Source organism: Podarcis filfolensis, assembly GCF_964270895.1.
Source record: "Podarcis filfolensis genome assembly, chromosome: 2".
Lineage (NCBI taxonomy): Eukaryota > Metazoa > Chordata > Lepidosauria > Squamata > Lacertidae > Podarcis > Podarcis filfolensis.
In genome coordinates, this window is record NC_139605.1 from 82,857,523 (window position 1) to 82,876,183 (window position 18,661).

Sequence of the window (18,661 nt, forward strand, 5' to 3'; positions counted from 1 at the left end):
CAAATATAAGCCACACCCAAATAGAAGCCGCACCTTTAAAATTCAGGGGGTGGGGGGTGGGGTGGAGAAAAAAAGACAATACCCGAATGTAAGCCATTCCCTGAAAATTCCACAGGCACTCACACCCATTCCGTTTTACCATATGTCTGTTTCAGCAGCGATATCGTAAAAGCCAGTTTTTGTAAGGTCGCGAATTTAAGCCGCACTTTAACTTTTCACAGGGATGCGGGTGGTGCTGTGGGTAAAACCTCAGTGCCTAGGACTTGCCGATTGTATGGTCGGCAGTTCGAATCCCCGCGGCTGGGTGAGCTCCCGTCGTTCGGTCCCAACTCCTGCCCACCTAGCAGTTCGAAAGCACTCTTAAGTGCAAATAGATAAATAGGTACTGCTTTATAGCGGGAAGGTAAACGGCGTTTCTGTGTGCGGCGCTGGTGCTGGCTCGCCAGCTGCAGCTTCGTCACGCTGGCCACGTGACCCGGAAGTGTCTTCGGACGGCGCCGGCTCACGGCCTCTAGAGCGAGATGAGCACGCAACCCTAGAGTCGGACACGACTGGCCCGTACGGGTAGGGGTACCTTTACCTTTACCTTTTACCTTAACTTTTCACAGCCAGAATTTGGTAAAAAAGTGAGGCTTATATTCAGGCCAATACTGTATCCCTCTCAAAGTAGAAAAAAATAATTAGATTACAAATAGGCTATATCCTAAAAAAATAGAATCCATAAAATGGATTAATGAAGAGGTATAATTCTGGTAAGTCTAGGAAGTCAACTCTGACCCTCTTATAACCTCTCACACAAATAAAGCTAACATAATTTGGGGGGGGGGTACTTGGATAACCCACGTCCAATGCTCCAGTGTGTATTTGTGTTTGGTAAATCTGCAGTTCATGAGACCCTTGCTGAGGACCTAGCGTGGTGCTTACCAAGAAAACACCTATCTCTCTCCCCCCCCCCCGCTTTTGCCTTGCAGGACACCCTGGAGATGTGTGCCCGTGAGAATGAATTTAAGAGCATCCTTTTTTCCCTCTGCTACTTTCATGCTGTGGTAGCTGAAAGACGCAAGTTTGGGCCGCAGGGCTGGAATCGTTCATACCCCTTTAACACTGGGGACTTGACCATTTCAGTCAACGTTCTGTACAATTACTTGGAGGCTAGTTCAAAGGTGAGTGGCGTCATATCTTTCATACATTAAGTCATGAAACCTGTTCCTGGGTCTTTAATAGATATCAGTGGCCTTTTTTGGTTTTGGGGACTAATCTGCTACTGTAGCTCCAAGCAAAGGGCACATCTTTCATCTTACAATCCCCATTCCAATGAACTTTTGTTTCTGGCCTGTGTGTGTCTCCACCATGGCATTTCTGAGAAAATATTTGGAAGTGTTTGGCTGCCAAGATAAATGTGTTCAGTCTAGGGAACTGGGAAAATCCTTGTTTTAAGTAGCAGTCCTCCCACCCTTTTTCCCTTCCCCTCACCATACATATACACATATACACACAGTCTGTTCTGCAGTCTGGGCTTCTCTGAGCGACTCTCTTGTGTACAGCATGGAGCGGTTTTAACTGCTGTGTTACATTAAATTTGTTAGAAAAAATGTAACTAGTGACATGAAAGTATTTCCTGAGACTTAAGGTTTAAAAGGGTGCATGGTGCCTGTGCTCCTAGGAAGCAGCACCTCCTGAAACCTGTAGCCTGTGATTAGTCACAATGGTTGCATGCTGCCTCTGGGATGGTGCTTTTAATTACCAGGTGCTGGGGAACAACAGCAGTTGCCTTCCTGTGGAAAACAGGACTAGGTAGGCCTTTGGTCTGATCCGGTGCCTACTGTTGTTTAGGTTCCCTATGACGATTTGCGATACCTCTTTGGAGAGATCATGTATGGAGGACACATCACAGATGACTGGGACAGACGTCTCTGTAAGACCTACTTGGAAGAGTTCATCAAGCCTGAAATGTTGGAGGGAGAATTCTTGCTGGCCCCAGGATTTCCCCTCCCAGGGAACATGGATTACAACAGCTATCACCAGGTATCCCAGCTGAACACACCTTCCTTATTTATTTATTTATTTATTTATTTATTTATTTCTGGTGGGTGGTTCTTTTTCAGCCGGTTGTTCACAATCTCCCCCAAGGAGCCCACTCTAATGATAAAGGTGACAGTGCACCTTGCACTCTTTCAGTTCATGCATTAATAGAAATTATTCTTTTGCCGACCACAGCAGACCTGATGGAAAGCTGCACCTGTTTGCTCGAAAGCATTTCTGAGGCTGAAATCCTAACCCTGTACACACTTACTTGGGAATCAGTCCTGCCAAACTTAGTGGAACTTATTTCAGTAGGAACAAGTGCTGTTCATTATATTATTAATACTTTTGTTTATATATTGCTTCCTTCAGTATGCTCAGGGACACTTTTTATCTTAAGGTTTTATGAGAAAACCTCTGGATCTTCAACAGCTGTTTAATCTTCTGCCGGGCAGGGAGGGGGAAGTGCTAGCAAAAGGATATGAAGAGCAAGTCTTGTTTTATTTTAGAAGAAAATAAGTGAACTTGTGAGCACTTGTTGACAGTGGTGCTCCCTAGCTTGAGGTAGCCCAGGGCAAGATGTGCACTAAGAGTTCCTCTGACTGCTCTGCCACCCTGCTTTCTCTTCTCCATGTGCTGCCCTGGTTGCTCATTTCCCCACCTACTCTTCTGCAACCAACCTGGAATGGAAGAAAGAGATACCTTTTTCTTCCTTTCCCCCCTCAAAATGAATGAAAGAAAAAAGCAACCCATTCCAGCTATGACACCTAATGCCTAGTCAGTTCTTTTCCACCCATCACTTAAGAGGGGGTATGAAGAGGTCGGTTTGCTCTCTAGCGCACTCAAATACACCCCTGTGTAAAAAGTTTTTTTTTTTTCAAAAGGAAGTAAAAGTCGTTGCAGTGACAGGTGCATTTTGAGGCTCTTGTTTTCTGCCCCAAAGTTCAGGGCTAACAGTGCCACTGTTCATTATCCATTTCCTAAAGGTAAAGGTAAAGGGACCCCTGACCATTAGGTCCAGTCGTGACCGACTCTGGGGTTGCGGCACTCATCTCGCTTTATTGGCCGAGGGAGCCGGTGTACAGCTTCCGGGTCATGTGGCCAGCATGACTAAGCCGCTTCTGGCGAATCAGAGCAGCGCACGTAAACGCCGTTTACCTTCCCGCTGGAGCGGTACCTATTTATCTACTTACACTTTGATGTGCTTTCGAACTGCTAGGTTGGCAGGAGCAGGGACCGAACAATGGGAGCTCACCCCGTTGCGGGGATTCGAACCGCCAACCTTTTGATCGGCAAGTCCTAGGCTCTGTGGTTTAACCCACAGCGCCACCTGCGTCCCATCCATTTCCTAGCTACAAGCTAAAACTGTTGCACCCAAAGGGCACACCAAACCAAGTTTAGAATTGGCTTCTTATTGGAAATTTGTAGCAAGGTTTGGGTATAATAGCTGCAAAACTTGGTTGGGCTGAGGCTGGTCTGATTTTTAATGCAGCATACCTGCAGCTCTAATGTTGGCTTCCTAATGGCTCACTAGCACTACAAATGAATCAGAGGCATGTGTCCTGTTAGTAGTATTGTGTGAGATGCCTGAAACCCTGCTGATAATCCTGATGTGATTTTGCTGCCCAGTACATAGACAGTACGTTGCCTGCTGAGTCTCCGTACCTTTATGGCCTCCACCCCAATGCAGAAATTGGATTCTTGACCCAAACCTCAGAAAAGCTCTTCCGCACTGTTTTGGAGCTGCAGCCCCGGGACACCAGCCTTGGAGAAGGTTCAGGGGCCACCCGGGAAGAGAAGGTGAGTCAACAGCAGATAGACAGTGCTTGATTTAGTTTCAGCCAGAATCCTGTTCAGTTTATGGGCAGTTCATACAGCCCAGTTTGCTTTCACTAGGCAGTAGGAACTGCCATTATTGATTCCAAGGGAGGTCCTGGAACTGTACAGTTCCAGTACAATATCCACAGTGTTGTGGGCATTGTAGAAATAAATGGCTTATGACCTCTGCTGTCATTCAGAATTAATAATGGTGGAAATACACCATGGTTCTCATATAGAGGGGCCAGTATAATCCATTACATGCCTAGATTTGACTTCCTCCTAGAGATTAAAGAGGGAGACCATCCAGACAGTGGCGCCTCCCCTTTCTAGTTTGTAGTCGCAGTGTGCAACCCAGGAGGATGTCTTGGAAAAAACAGGCAGCTGCCATACAGATTGCAGAACTCTCTTTGGGTGATATGGATTCAAATCCCCACTTGGTCATGAAGCTCACAAGGTGATCTTGGGCCAGTCACTGCCTTTCAGCCTAACCTTCAGTCTCACAGGGTTTTTGTGTGAAAAAGAGAGCGAATTTATGATATCTGGGTTTGAGGGCTGAAGAAAATATTGGTTTATAGAAAGTGGAATTGTTGGGTGTTGTTTTGGTGTAGATGTTCTTTTCTATATATAGCGGACAGACAAAGAATCAGAAGGTTTTTTTCATATTTTTTTACTAGTTTCATTCCCCTCCTTTTTTCTTTCATTTTTCATTTTTCACTTCCTCCCCCCTCTTTTTTGGTTTGAGTTTTTATTTAGATTAGTTTCTTAGATATTTGATATTAACCTTTGTATATTTTCTTTCAAACTTTAATAAAATTTATTGGGGTGGGGGGAACCTACCTTACAGGGTTGTGGGGATTAAATGAGGAGGAAGGGGGGAAACACCTGTTCCACCTTGAGCTCCATGGAGAAAAAGGTGGGATTTAAATGCAAATAATAATAATAATAATAATAATAATAATAATAATAATAATAATGGGTATACAAGAGCTGGAATATCCTAGATTAAGATCAACAAGGGAGATTTGGGGCGTTTTTTCAAGAAACTCGGATGCCTTCTTTACATAGTTTAAATCTGTAGAAGACTTCCTCAGTAACAATAAAAACAAACATACCTATTTCCTCATGTTCTCTTAAGGGAAACATTTACTTCATTAAACTCCAGTACGTGCCTCTAAGGTACAGGAAGGTCAATATTAAAAAGTTGGTTTATTAATACTTTTTTTTCTGGCTGCAATTCATGGACAGTTGAGGATCAGCCCCATTATTTCCTCCTCTTTACACTCAGAGGCTAAGATTAAAATGGTTAATCCCAATCTTGGGTTAATTAATTTTTGCATTTGTTGCTGCCAAGGCTGATCATCTTCTTGGCTTTCAAGTTCCTGTACACGTGGCTTCTTTTTCTAGGACCACGGCCAGAACCAGACACATGGTCTGGGCTTTTTGGTTAACTACTCAAGCGAATGCCTCACTCCGAGTGAAATAAGATCAAGTGTGCTGACATATTAAAAGGAGGAATGTGAATTGGCTGGCAGATTCCCTGCAATCCAGGCTTCATTTTTGTGCCTGTGATTTTATGGGTTATTGCAGGCTGGATGCACACTTAACGTCATGGCGCAGAGAGACCTGAACCCATGGAAACAATTTCACCCTTGGGGAGGTGCAGCCCCAGCCTCCACAATAAATGCCAGTGGTCTTGTTGCAATTACCTTTTTCTTCCCTTGGAATTTCTCTGCTGTTTCACCAGCAGAAGAGCCTCCAAATTTGAAATTCATTTTAAGTAAAATGTGGCAACAGTTAGGGGTGTGCTCAGCCTTCCTAAGAAATTTTCCCAGGCTTAGAGAAACTCTTTTGGCTTCCCTCTAAATGATTTTGCCTTTTATGGCTGAAGGAAGAACCCCAACTGTTACATCATATTTTGCTTAAATGCTGGTGATAATTCTGTTTGCCAGCCTACAGCAAATGGAATCCTTGGAGTGTGCCAACTTACCTGCTGACCAAGATCTTTCTGATGTTAAGTTCTCCTCTCTTCCTGCCCAGGAATCTTAACCCTCCACCTCCAGTTGTGGATGGAAATCTACCAGGGAGAATGTCTGCAGAGCAAGTTACTTTTAATTTTGGTGCAGAAAGGGAACTACTATTCTTTCTGGTATACATGGACACCCTTTGAATCTGGCAGGAGTCAAGCTTCTGATAGAATTGCTGGTTTGTGGCCAATAGATCAGATTGATTGGCAGGTGACAGAGAAGACAAGGGAATACAATACAATGCTTTGAAGAAAGGACCGAAGGTCATTCTATACATTTTAAATGATTTAGTGGCTTAAATGTATTAATATCCGCCGTCTCATGAGATGATGTTCCAAACTCTGGTGACCATGCTGCTGAGCTGAGCTGCAGGGAGACCTTGGGAGCTGACAGACTTTTCTTGTCTTGTTTACAATGTGCTGAGATAGTTCACCTTAAAATTCCATTTAAAATAATCTCCTGCATTTGTCAATAATACATGAATAAAATTGCTCATAAACGGTGCAATACACTATGCTCCACTGTTTGATTTTTACTTTTATAGCTTCATCCATCTCACTGAACCAGCCCAACCTCAGAATGAGGCACACGGGAAAATGGGAAGAAGGGGGGGGGGGGAGAGAAAGAAAGAAAAGGAGAGGAGAGGAGAGAGCTCCTGCATAATATGTGGCCATTTCTAAATCATCTCTGTAAAAAGAGCCACTTTGAATGCTTGTAGGTATTTAGAATGTAATAGCCCATTTGGATGGGTTGATTTAGAGGAGCCAGGTTCATGTCGGCTCAGCTTTATCTTCAGCAGGTGCAGGTTAACTTTCACAAGGCAGCAATGAATAGTTGATTATCTTCCCTGACTTCTGCAAGCAGTGGAGACTGGTCCAGTAGAGTGAATGGGACACTGCCTCGCCAACTTCGGCCTGCCCTGAGCCATCCCCCACTGTCCTGCCTTCTTAATTACAGTGCTACCTCTGGAAGTGAACGGGATTCATTCCGGAACCCCATTCACATCCTGAGTAGAGCGTAACCTGCAACTGCATGTTTGCGCATGTGCGGGTCACGATTTGCCACTACTGTGCATGTGCGTGATGTCATTTTGAGCATCTGCGCATGCACGAGCGGCGAAACCCAAAAGTAACGCGCTCCGTTACTTCCGGGTCGCCACGGAGCGTAACCTGAAAATGCTCAACCTGAAGCACATTTAACCTGAGGTATGACTTTACATCAGTCCAGAGCATAGGACTGCCTTTCACCTTCTTCTTCTTTAGTCTCAGTGTTGCCCTTACAGAACTCAGCAAGGAGGAAGGAAGAGACAAAATTAGAATTAGTTGGCTCTGGCTGCCAGTGGCTCTGGGTCAACCGCTGTTGGTCCACCTGCCTTTCACTTTACCTGTCCCAATGGGCCCCAGCCACCACCTTCTGCAATAAAATTTCAGTAACCCTCCTTTTGGTATGCAGGTGAAGGCGCTGCTGGATGATATCCTGGAGAAGCTAACTGATGAGTTTAACATTCCTGAGCTGATGGCCAAGGTGGAAGAGAGGACGCCATACATTGTTGTTGCATTCCAGGAATGTGAGCGTATGAACCTCCTTACTAGTGAAATCAGGAGGTCGCTGCGAGAACTTGACCTGGGGCTCAAGGTAGAGGCTCTTCGTTGTGTAACGTTGAGTGTGAAAATGGGCAAGTGACCCAGTTATATGTTGCAGCCCTCCAGTCCGGGATGAGTGTCCTGTGTAACTACATTTTACATCCTGAAAGGAAACTTTGTATACAAGGATGCATAAACCGCAAAAAGTAGGCATATATGTTGTAACATCAGTGGGTGATATCAGATGCTGGTCATACGTAAGTTAGTACTTAAGTCCATTAATTTCAGTAGGTCTGCTCTGAGGTATGACTTAGTTGGGTACCACCCACTATTGTTAAAAAGATACCAAATGATAAAGTACTGCCAGTGGAACTAAATGATGGACAAGCTCAGAATATAAAACGTATATATTGTAATAGAAACAATATAAACTCCAAGAAGTTAGCAGCTAGTAATTTAGCTGCTGATTTCCAGGGGGTAATATGTGAAATTAATCTCTCTTGTTTTTTGGCCTCAGTGTTGTAATGATAGTTGAATTCCCCTGTGACTCTCTGTTAACTTAAATACATTTTAATGTACTTTATTATTATAAATCATTTTGGGATACCTGTGGATGTGCCAAGCAATATATAAATATTAGGAACTCACACACAGGGCCCTATTGTCTCCCTTCGCTTCCTCCGTAGGCTGATGTGTAGCTTATACTTCAGCCCTGCTGTCTCTTTGGCCCTCTTTTCTTCAGCTCTGTGAACTTGAATGCTGCTGGCCGCCATCTGCCATGCTGCATCTCACACCCTTTTGATAGCAAGGAGGGTTTCAATAGTAGTTTGCGCGAGAGTAGGGGCCCATGGGGGCCGCTTCACAACTCCACTGTTTGTTCATTCATTTGTTTATCACACCCTTTGACTCTTAGGTAGGTGTGCAAAGTAAGATGGAAATTGGGCACACCTTGGTTTCGTCTGTCCCTGTTTTTCAAATCACTCCCCACTTTTGCCTCATTTAGCTACTTTGTCTCTTGACCACCCTCCTGCCCGGCACTCCTCTTTACCTTATAGCATACATTATCTCCTGAGCACCCTGAAGTGCCTTCAGAGTCCCACTTTGCCACGGTTCCCTGTCTCCAACCCTCTACCACCTGCCCTCCCTTCAGGTTCCTCTTCCATTCTGCCCTCTCCTTCCTTCCTTCCTGCCTGCCTTCTTTCTTATGTGCTTCTTGCCCCTTACCTTAAAATTATATGTACATACCAGGATTAGCAAGGGACGAAATAATGTTAAAACATTTCTAGTAGTTTAACACATATTTTTATTTTCCTTAAAAAGAAAAAAGAGAGAGATATGAATACATTTCTAGATTTTACTCTTCAAAAATGCTGGTCGTCCTGTCTCCACCAACGTCGTTTGCAGGTTGAACATGACAGTTTTTGATCTCCTGAAAACCATTCTAAACAAGACATCAGGACAGCTAAACATGTTGCTTTGACATATTTGCTGCATTTCTGAATGAGACTAATGCCTTTCCCCCTCTCTCATACATTTTTAAAAGGGTGAATTAACCATGACCAGTGATATGGAGAACTTACAGAATGCCATCTTCTTAGACACAGTACCTGAATCATGGACCAAGAGGGCTTATCCTTCCATGGCTGGTCTAGGCAGCTGGTTTGCTGACCTTCTTAACCGCATCAAGGAGCTGGAGACCTGGACTGGGGACTTCCTGCTACCATCTGTGGTGTGGTTGGCAGGATTCTTCAACCCACAGTCTTTCCTGACGGCTATCATGCAGTCCATGGCCAGAAAGAACGAGTGGCCTCTAGACAAAATGACCCTGCAGTGTGATGTGACCAAGAGGAACCGTGAGGAGTTCAGCAACCCCCCACGGGAAGGTGCATATGTTCATGGCTTATTTATGGAAGGTGCGCGCTGGGATATGCAGGTAAATATGAGCATTGGGATTTTGTTGCTACACTAAGGGAATGGACCGTTTAAACAATCATGTATGATATCATGTAAAAATAACTTTAAATTAAAATGTGTGGAATGTTTTCTATTGAAGCCTGAAATCTGAAGTAGGGACTGGTCAATATTTCTAGTGGTGGGAGGAGGAGAAGGAGAAAAGTGATGTGATGGGTGGGTAGTTGCGAATGGACTTTAGTGCCTGCCAGGCTGAGCAGAACTTTGGTGGATTTTGATTTTCATTCTCCTATTTTCATGTTTGCGGAGGGAGAACCTTTTGGGTGTGATGTAGTGGATAGAGGGCTGGACTTGGACCTAGACGACCTGGATTGAAATCCTTGCTTGGCCATGAAGTTCACTGGGTGACCTTGGGCCAGTCACTGCCTCTCAGCTGAACCTACCTCACAGAGTTGTTGTGGGGATTAAAAGAGGAGGGGGAGAACCACATACATGCCATCTTGAGCTCCTTAGGTAAAAAAGGTGGGGTTATAAATGTAATGAATACAGTGGTACCTTGGGTTAAGAACTTAATTTGTTCCGGAGGTCCGTTCTTAAGCTGAAACTGTTCTTAACCTGAGGTACCACTTTAGCTAATGGAGCCTCCCGCTGCTGCTGCGCTGCCACGCAATTTCTGTTCTCATCCTGAAGCAAAGTTCTTAACCCGAGGTACTATTTCTGGGTTAGTGGAGTCTGTAACCTGAAGTGTCTGTAACCTGAGGTACCACTGTAAATAAGTGTAAATAAACAAATGGCATGGATGTTGAAACCGTTCTCTGATTTTGACAGCTAGCGTAAGATTAGACAGAACTGTGCAAAAGTCAGTGAAAGCTGGGTATTAAGGCTCTAGGGACCTAAATTTGGAGGAGGCAGTTAAAATGGCGTGCTGAAAAATGGGGGTGCTTTGCACAATTTGCTGATATCAGAATTTGCATTTCTGTGGTGCATGATTTGTGCTACAACTTGTGCAGAATCGGGATTCCTCTCCCACCCACCTTTTTTGTTTTTTTTCTGCACAGAGCATACACAGTCTTATTTTTAAAGACCCTGCCAAAAGGAGCAGCTGGTGCTGTCAGCCTTGGAGCTAAAAGGTTTATTGGCTCATGTCCCATAACTTATGCATCCAAATCAATGGCTTTCTTTGATTCCCTAGACTTAGCTGTTTGAAAGCACCAGAGGTCAGAGCCTTATCACTGGTATGTTTGCAGACCCTCCTTGAGCCCTTGCAGGGTATGAGCTGAGGCTGAGGGGCCAGGAAACCTGTGGGGCTTTCAAGGAAGCATCAGCATATGGGGTGTGGGCGTGTAAACTAGACCTGGAGTGATTTGCACTGGTTGTGGCTGTCATCTACCTCTGTTTTTCTATTGAAAGGTCAAAACATCAGGAGGAACCCACCTGGTAGGTGGATCCTTTGTTAGTGCTTCTTCTGCTCTACTATGAACAGGAGGTAACCATAAACTTGATAGACTTTGTAGAATAGGAGAAGTCAGGCCAAAGACCAGTCTCCCTCAGGATGGCTTCTTCAGACTGTCTTGCTTGTTGTTAGCTGTGTGTGTGGTGTTTATCCTTTTCTTGGTGAGGTGGCCATTTCTGGCAGATTTCTCTGCTTTTTTTGTACGCTAAATCTGTTTTTAGTTCATTGCTCATTTTATTTTTTTTAATGCTTTAAGTAGTTGTTCTTAACTGTTTTCATCAATAATGTTGTTGTTTTATTCTCTTTGTAAGCAACTTTGAGGGTTCCCCCCCAATACATACATACATACATACATACATACATACACACATACACACATATAGCCTTTTCCTAAGAAGGCATAGTTATGTTTGCTTAAAGTTGGTATCTGTTGAATACACTGCTGATTCTCAGGCTAAATAAATAAAACAACAGAAGTGAGACCCTAACTTGGAGAGGATATACTGAGGTGTATTTTGTACGAGTTACTCATAGTATACTGCTTATACTCATAGTATCAGCAGCAGCACAGTACTTTTCAGAATTCTTTATTTCTGCATTTTTAAAAAAAGTAAAAAAACACCTCATCATAGCAAACAGTGAAACTTAACAAACCTGTGTTGCAATGTGTGAAACATTCTAATCAAATGTAATCAAGCAGATCAGAAAATCAAAAATCACTTTCTCATATCTATACAACCCCCTCCCCCCACCCAGCAATCACAGAATGGCTAACTTGGGGTCATCAGCGCAGCAGTTATGGCAGCATGATATGGGGGCTTAACTGGAATTTCAAATAAGAGTTTCAATAGCTATTTCTTAATGCATTTTCTAGAACTATTCCTTTCTCTGCTGCAAAACACTAAGCAGTAATAATGATATTCTGTCTCTGTGCCCGAACATGTCTTTTTAAATAGAGGTTGGAGGAGGGAGGAGGTTGGGAAAGGCAGATAGGGACATTTCTGTGTTGAAATGGACCCATTGATTCTGCATTCAATAGCTCTGTTAGCTATGTGCGTATTCTTGTGGGGACAAATGCAGGTGACAGTGTAAAGAATTATTAACTCTGCTGTGCGCATTCACTCTTTCTGGGCTGCATATTCACTAGAAATTAATCCTTTGGTAAGAACCATGAAGGTCTGAAGTTCAGGGTAATCGCTTTAGGGAGCTATTCCAATTTAGAAAAGAAATTTCCCTGTAAGGTGATGGCTGCAGCTAAAGGCAGCCGTTCTCCATCTGCCCTGTTCAGAGATGAATCTCCTATATTTATTTATGTATGCATTCATATTATTATGTGGGTGGCTTACGTTTATGAACCAATCTATATCAGCCTCCCACTTAACAAAAGAAAACCAGACAGGTTTTACAAGGTCCTGAATTCCCTGCTAGTATTCATTTCGCCAAAGGCAGATAAATTATATGTATGGAAAATTTAGCCCCTTACGGAAGAAAAGGTTGCATTCCAGGAGTAGGGAACTCTGTGGCCCTCCAGATGTTGCTGCACTGCAGCTCCCATCAGCCCCTCCCAGCATGGCCAGGGATGCTGGGAGCGGAGGCCAACAACATCTGGAGAGTCGCAGGTTCCCCATACCTGCCTTATTCCCAGGCTATGCAAGGGGACAGCTGGGAAGGATTCAGTGTGTGTCTTTGACAGCTTCATTTGGGACTCTTCCCCCTTTTCACTTTACGTTCTGCTGGTTTCTCAGAGAGCAAGATTTCTGAGGGAAGCAATTCAGGGAAAGTCCCAGACACCAGGGTGGCCATGTGCACTACTTTACAGAGGACAATTCTGTATTTTAAAGGCTGTCCTGTCCAAGCCCAGTTTAGAGGAGGGAGAGCTGTGCTTTTAAAGTTGCCTATCACCAGCTAGTACAAGCAAGCACAGACCAAGCAAGCACACAGGTCCACTGGTCAAATTCCCCTGCCCCAATAGTGGGCAGGATTCACCTAAAGAATCCCATTAGCACAACAGGGTTTTTGCTCCTCTTCTGTGCCCCCTGCTTTGGTGGGGGCAGTTGGCAGAACCCATAGAACAGTATGCAGAGGGAAGGGAGTAGGAATCGTTCCATCTGGCAAACTGATATGCTTGCACAGGCAGAACGTTTGTAATAGCGAGATGTTGAATGCCACCCAGTGTTTCTATTTAAATTATTATTATAATTTCTAAATTTAAAACTCTACATATAAATTATCATATGCACATCTCTTTTTTGGTGATGCATTTCTCTCTTTTTTAGCAATGTGTAGATGGCCATCCTACCGGACAGTGAGGGTTGTAGCAATGGCATTTTAATGGGAGAGATCTTCCTGGTGGTTAAGGCCACTTCCAGCTTTGCCAAAGGCATAAATAATACACATGGATGCTACTTGAGTCAAAGGGTTGAAGAGCCTAAACAGTCTTGCTACATACACTAGAAACCTGCCTGCCTAAAGCCTGTGTTCAATGTATGTGTGCAACAAACATGGGTTTGCAAAAGTACGTATTGTGTGCTCTTGTAAGCTAAGATATGCCTGACTCACTGCTGAGTAAACATCCAATCACAGGCATAGGCTTGCTGGCATGTGATGTGTGCTGTGGTTTTAAGAAGCAGACAGGAATGGGAGTAGGCAGGTTGAGTCAAGCTAATCCTCAGAGTTCTTCTAAAGATAACATTTATATGATGCCCCCTCACCACCAGCCCACCAAAGGAAGAGATGTGCTCAACAAGCGAATGCAACACTCTCAGAAGCCACATCCTTAGCATATGGTGGAACTACATATTATACATGTAATCCAGATGGCTGTTTCTTATAGGGAAAATCCCACCTCAGGAGGCAGAAGTGGTGTTTGCAAAGAGGGGAGTTGGACATGGTTTTCTGCAATTATGATCTGAACAGTGACAAGTATGGGAAGGATTATGCACATCTCTGCCTCTCCCACTTACTTATTTCCTATTCCTAATCCCACCCCAAAGCTGCTTTTCTCTACCAAGTGTGGCCATATTAGGACAGGTGTGTGTGTAATGTGCAGTTCTGTTCCTAAACACACACTTGTGCCCGCTTCCAATGTGCATTGTCACTGCAGGGTTCTTTCAAAGTACATTGCACTTACTTTTTTGAGGGCTTCTTTCCACACATATTTTATGATCAGTGCACAGAAAAGGCACTTCCGGGTTAGCGCCATCGGCGAAATGGCGGAGTTCCTCCGAGCGGAGGAACTGGCTCCGTGGAAACTGGGTCTACCCGCCACGGCGAAGGTGGGGACCCGCTAGAAATCCCAGGTGGAAGAAGCCTGGGAACGTGGGGTTCGGCAGAGCACCAGGAGCGCCTCCCCTACTCGCGGGGGACCCCATTTTGGGGCTCCGGAGTGAAGTAGGGTGATCGGCGCGGTGCTGTGAACTGACTGCTATTTTCACGGAGGGAAGCCGCATTGCCAGTGCCGGAGAGCGCTGACTTTTTCCTGTCGACAATTGGATTCTAAACAAGTACCCGTGAGTAGAAACGGAAAATTGGATCAAGAAATTTTTTAATTTGGCACCGAAGAGGGAAGGTTCAAAACAGGAAGTCCAACCTTCCGCTTTCTGTAAATAGACTGAAGCAAAAATCTTGTAAGCTAATATCCTGGAAAGTCGCTTTACAAAGGTCGAAATTTCCTTCATTTATAACCATTAAAACCCCCTTGGAAGCAGGAGAAAAGGGGGGGAAATTAAACTGTTCAAGCCTGCTGGAGAGGGAGTAAAGGAAAATAAGTTTCCACCGTCTCAAACCTGGGAACGGGGTGCCAGAGACAGAAATTATCGGAGACGTTCATTGAGTGTGAATGGAACATTTTGACAGATAGCAAGAAAAAAGAGAAACAAATTGATTCCAATGCTGCCTGTTGCATTCTAAAGAAACAAAATATTTGAAAACTGAAAGTAACTTTCTTTTGTTGGACATGATTTAAAAAGATGGACACAAATAGAAATTGTATCCTCTAGAGGGAGCTTGTCAAATTGTTGCAGCAGTTTACTTGGGGATTTCACAGCTGCGAGATTAACATCATGGGACCAGACTGTGACCTTGAATAAAAATGTGTTTGGAAGAAGTCCTGGTGCTTGCTTTTTGCAAGACAAGTGCTTTGCTGGAGCAGTTGCATGAGAAGGTGGATTTGATGAATGAGAAGTTGGATTTGATGACTGTTGCAACTAGTGAATGTGGACAAATAGGGACTATTGACATAGAAATTATACAGGGACCAATCCAGGAAACTGGTTCGACTGGGCAAATGCAAGGGCAGATAATAATGGAGGAAGCTACGGTGCTACCTCAAGCAACACACATGGTGAGACCCGAGGCCCTGCAGGAGTATAAGCCGCTGTTTTGGAAGAATGAACTTGAATTAGGCCTGAGGGAGTCTGGAGCTGAGGAGGATCTCAACTTTGGAGAGATTTTGAAATATGCTGTTAAAGATCTTTTGGATTATATTGATGACTGTGGGGAGTGGGACTGTGGGGAATGGGCTGGTTTGACGTGGGGAGATGGACATGAGTATGGATAGAAATTCCCCGGAGACCTACTCCCTAAGGAGAAAGGAAAGAAACTAAGAAAGAGACCAACAAAAGACAAGGAAAAGTGCAAGTATAAACAAGAAGAAAAAGATCTGCAGAAGGGGCATGGAAGAGACTTAAGAGCCTCGGATATCAGACTACCAGGTTGATGGACTAGATGGAATTGGATAATAAGGACTGACACAACCCGAGACCAGGAAGAAGGGACGTTGGATGAAAACTGGAAGAGTCTATAAAGAAAATTTTTTATTTTGGGAATTAGTGTAAAATTAATGAATATTAGGGAGAATGTTGGAATGAAATTGTCTGGCTTTAGCAGAAATGATATAAGGATAAATAAGGATTAGGTTTTAAGATATTTTACGGTATTTTATGGTAAGATAAGGTTAAGGTATTTTATGGTAAGATAAGGTTAAATAAAGTAAGGTAAATTGAACATCAGAATATGGTGAAAGATGGGTAGGTTGTATAGAGTTAATTAATTGGTTATAAGCTAAAATATAGAAAGGATTTGCTGAAACAATGATTGAATCAGGATACAAAAAAGGGAGGTGTGAGGAAGTCAGGGAAATAGGCAGATGAAAGATAGGATATGGAATGACTGATTTGTTTTTAACTATTTTTATTTTTATTTTTCTGTATTTTGTATCTTTTTGTCTTCTTTTTGTCTTCTTTTTTTCTTTTTTCTTTTTATATTTTTGTATTTCCTCTGAAATTTTAATAAATATTATTATAAAAAAAAGAAAGAAAAGGCAAAAACCTAGCTGGTGATGTTTCTAAGGTCATGAGCCCCTGTGTTTTCACAAGCCAGCATTTGACTTGGACTAGGGAGGCTCAAGTTCAAATCCTCACCCATTGTTAAAACTCTCTGGGTGGCACTGGGGCAGTCGCAGTCTCTCAGCTCAACCCACCTTCCAAGGTTGTTGTGAGGATAAAATGGGGGGAAACTCCTCATATACTTCCCTAAGCTTCTAGGAGAAGGAACAGGATATATATGAGATATAATTTCTTAAGATGCATTGCATTCCTGTCCTATCATAATTTTATTGTTTTCTATTCTTCTTTGCTGCTTTGCATTGCTGTTTAGATTTTTTCCCCTTATTGCTTTGGTGTAAGTTTTAATGATCAGTTTTATAATCTCTTTTGTTGACCGCTTAGGAAGTCTTTTTTGATGAAAGGCAGCATTGAAATGCTTTAAATAGAATAAGCATAGCTGTGCAAGGCTTTTCCCAAGAATTATTTTGGTGCTGATTATCTCAGCAGAGAGAGAGAGAGAAGGTGTGTGTGCAGGTGTACATCTCCACCAATCTGTAAACCAAATTATATCCCTAAGCAGTGAAAATGGTTGTATCCAAGTCAAAGCTTCTTTTGATCAACAGGGAGATAAGCATGCAAATAAAAACATTAATTAATGCTGTGGAATGCTCTAAGAGAGATTGAAAACTTTGTCAATCTAAAAATAGATGGGGGCATATTTCATGGGAGGAATTCTTCCCTTTGTTTCTTTCATCCAGACAAGTGCCTGCTCAAAAATATTTTTTTAAAAACTAAATGTAACTGCAAGTTGAAATGTTGCAACACCAGCTCCCAGAAGTGTTGCTGTTGCAAGGATTATTTAATGTTTACTTGCTCCTTTGGAAATCCTAAGCTCTGCAGGCGCTATCTATTGTCAGAATTACCTTAATATAAAAGTGTACATATTGTTTGTGCTGCAAAAGGATCAGGATTGCTTACCATTTGTATATGCCTGTTGGAATGCTAATGGTCTTCCTCAAGGTGAATAAACTGATCAGAAGATTGCATTTGATTGTAAATTCTCATCACTATGCAGCACTAATGTGAGGATGTAAGGATAGTGTGCAAAGTGCTTGTAGCTTTTCTGTGTTCTCTAAGGAAGGAGAGTCCCCTGGGATTGTCCCTCCTGCTACCTAGGAGGCAAGATCGGCTTGTTGACTGACACCTCCTTGAGTGGAGCTTACCTTCTCCTTCCCCACCCTAGAGAGCAGTGGCAGCACAACATCTTCAGTCCTGTTTCCTCCTTCCCAACAAGGTGCATGGGAAAAGGATGCCAATGGGCAATCTGCTTGCAGTGGCTTCATGGCCACATTTTTCTGCACAGTGGGGCTGTGTAATAGGATGGCTATTTATTTTATAACCTGACCATTCTTCCCGCCCCTTTGGACCATGGCAGGGCAAGTGGCAAGGAGGATTAATCAGTTAAGCTCCAAGCAGAGGACTTCTAGTCTTCTCTGCAGTAGCCTTTTCTCTGGGAGGTTAGGGAGCAAACCATTGATAATGGGTTATAGTAGATTATAGGAATGGCTGGAGACAGAGAAATGTTGGCCTAGCATTAATGATACAAGAAAGGTGTGGCTGGTCAAATAAGCTCACATTTTCCTTTGCTATCCTTCACAGACAGGGTTGATTGCTGATGCCCGACTAAAGGACCTGACTCCATCAATGCCGATTATTTTCATTAAAGCCATCCCTGTCGACAAGCAAGATGTCCGCAACATGTACCCATGTCCTGTGTACAAAACCCGCCAACGGGGTCCAACCTACGTCTGGACTTTTAACCTGAAGACTAAAGAGAAACCATCCAAGTGGGTTTTAGCAGGGGTGGCACTGCTCCTGCAGATTTAGACTCTTAATTCACATACTCTTCTCCTAGCAGACAACCATCAGAAAAATCACCGTTTCTTAGTTGGATGTTTTTTTAATAGCATGAAGGAATACCCAATCCTGGTTCACACGTGAGTGCTTATCGTTCAAAGAGTGATATGTTGACATACATATGTATATGTGAGTCATCTCAGATCACACCTCGAGTTTAATCGATTTTTAAATCTGCCCTTCAAATCAAATTTACTGTGTGATTTATGTACAATAAAAATGCAAGAACAAATTGATAGCTGAATATTTTTTTTTGGACAGTCGGTAAACAGCAAAAAAACCCACCAATCTGCTTAGCCTTAAAAGTTTTAAAAAGTAATAGGAAACTAAATAAAAAGTCTTTGCCCAGTGCTGAAGGGGAGACAACACAGGCAGCAGTTGAGCATCCATTTGGAGAACCATGCAGACAGAGCATCATCAGTGAGAAGGTCTCTCTTAGCTGCCACCTGCTGTGCTTTATTTGGTGAGAGAGCCCCCCCACCAGTGACTTCAGGGAATAGTCAGGATGTACCTGGTCAATAAGCCATGAGGTTATGAAGGTACTTTGAATTGTGGCTGGAAATAACACACAACTTTTGTACCCCTTCTAACCATTACCACGAACTT

At 43.3% G+C, this 18,661-nt stretch overlaps 1 protein-coding gene across 3 annotated transcripts in view; it reads left to right on the forward strand.

Moving 5' to 3' along the window:
• The window catches only part of DNAH9 (dynein axonemal heavy chain 9), a 188,131-nt gene extending 169,844 nt beyond the window's left edge, over positions 1 to 18,287 (forward strand). For all 3 annotated transcript variants that reach the window (XM_083597636.1, XM_083597637.1, XM_083597638.1), the window contains 6 exons: positions 972 to 1,163; positions 1,834 to 2,025; positions 3,652 to 3,822; positions 7,320 to 7,502; positions 8,994 to 9,383; positions 17,798 to 18,287. In XM_083597636.1, the coding sequence (XP_083453762.1) occupies positions 972 to 1,163; positions 1,834 to 2,025; positions 3,652 to 3,822; positions 7,320 to 7,502; positions 8,994 to 9,383; positions 17,798 to 18,025 (1,356 nt within the window). In that variant the 3' untranslated portion in view covers positions 18,026 to 18,287. The remainder of the gene's footprint in view (positions 1 to 971; positions 1,164 to 1,833; positions 2,026 to 3,651; positions 3,823 to 7,319; positions 7,503 to 8,993; positions 9,384 to 17,797) is intronic.
• The last annotated feature ends 374 nt before the right edge of the window (positions 18,288 to 18,661 follow it).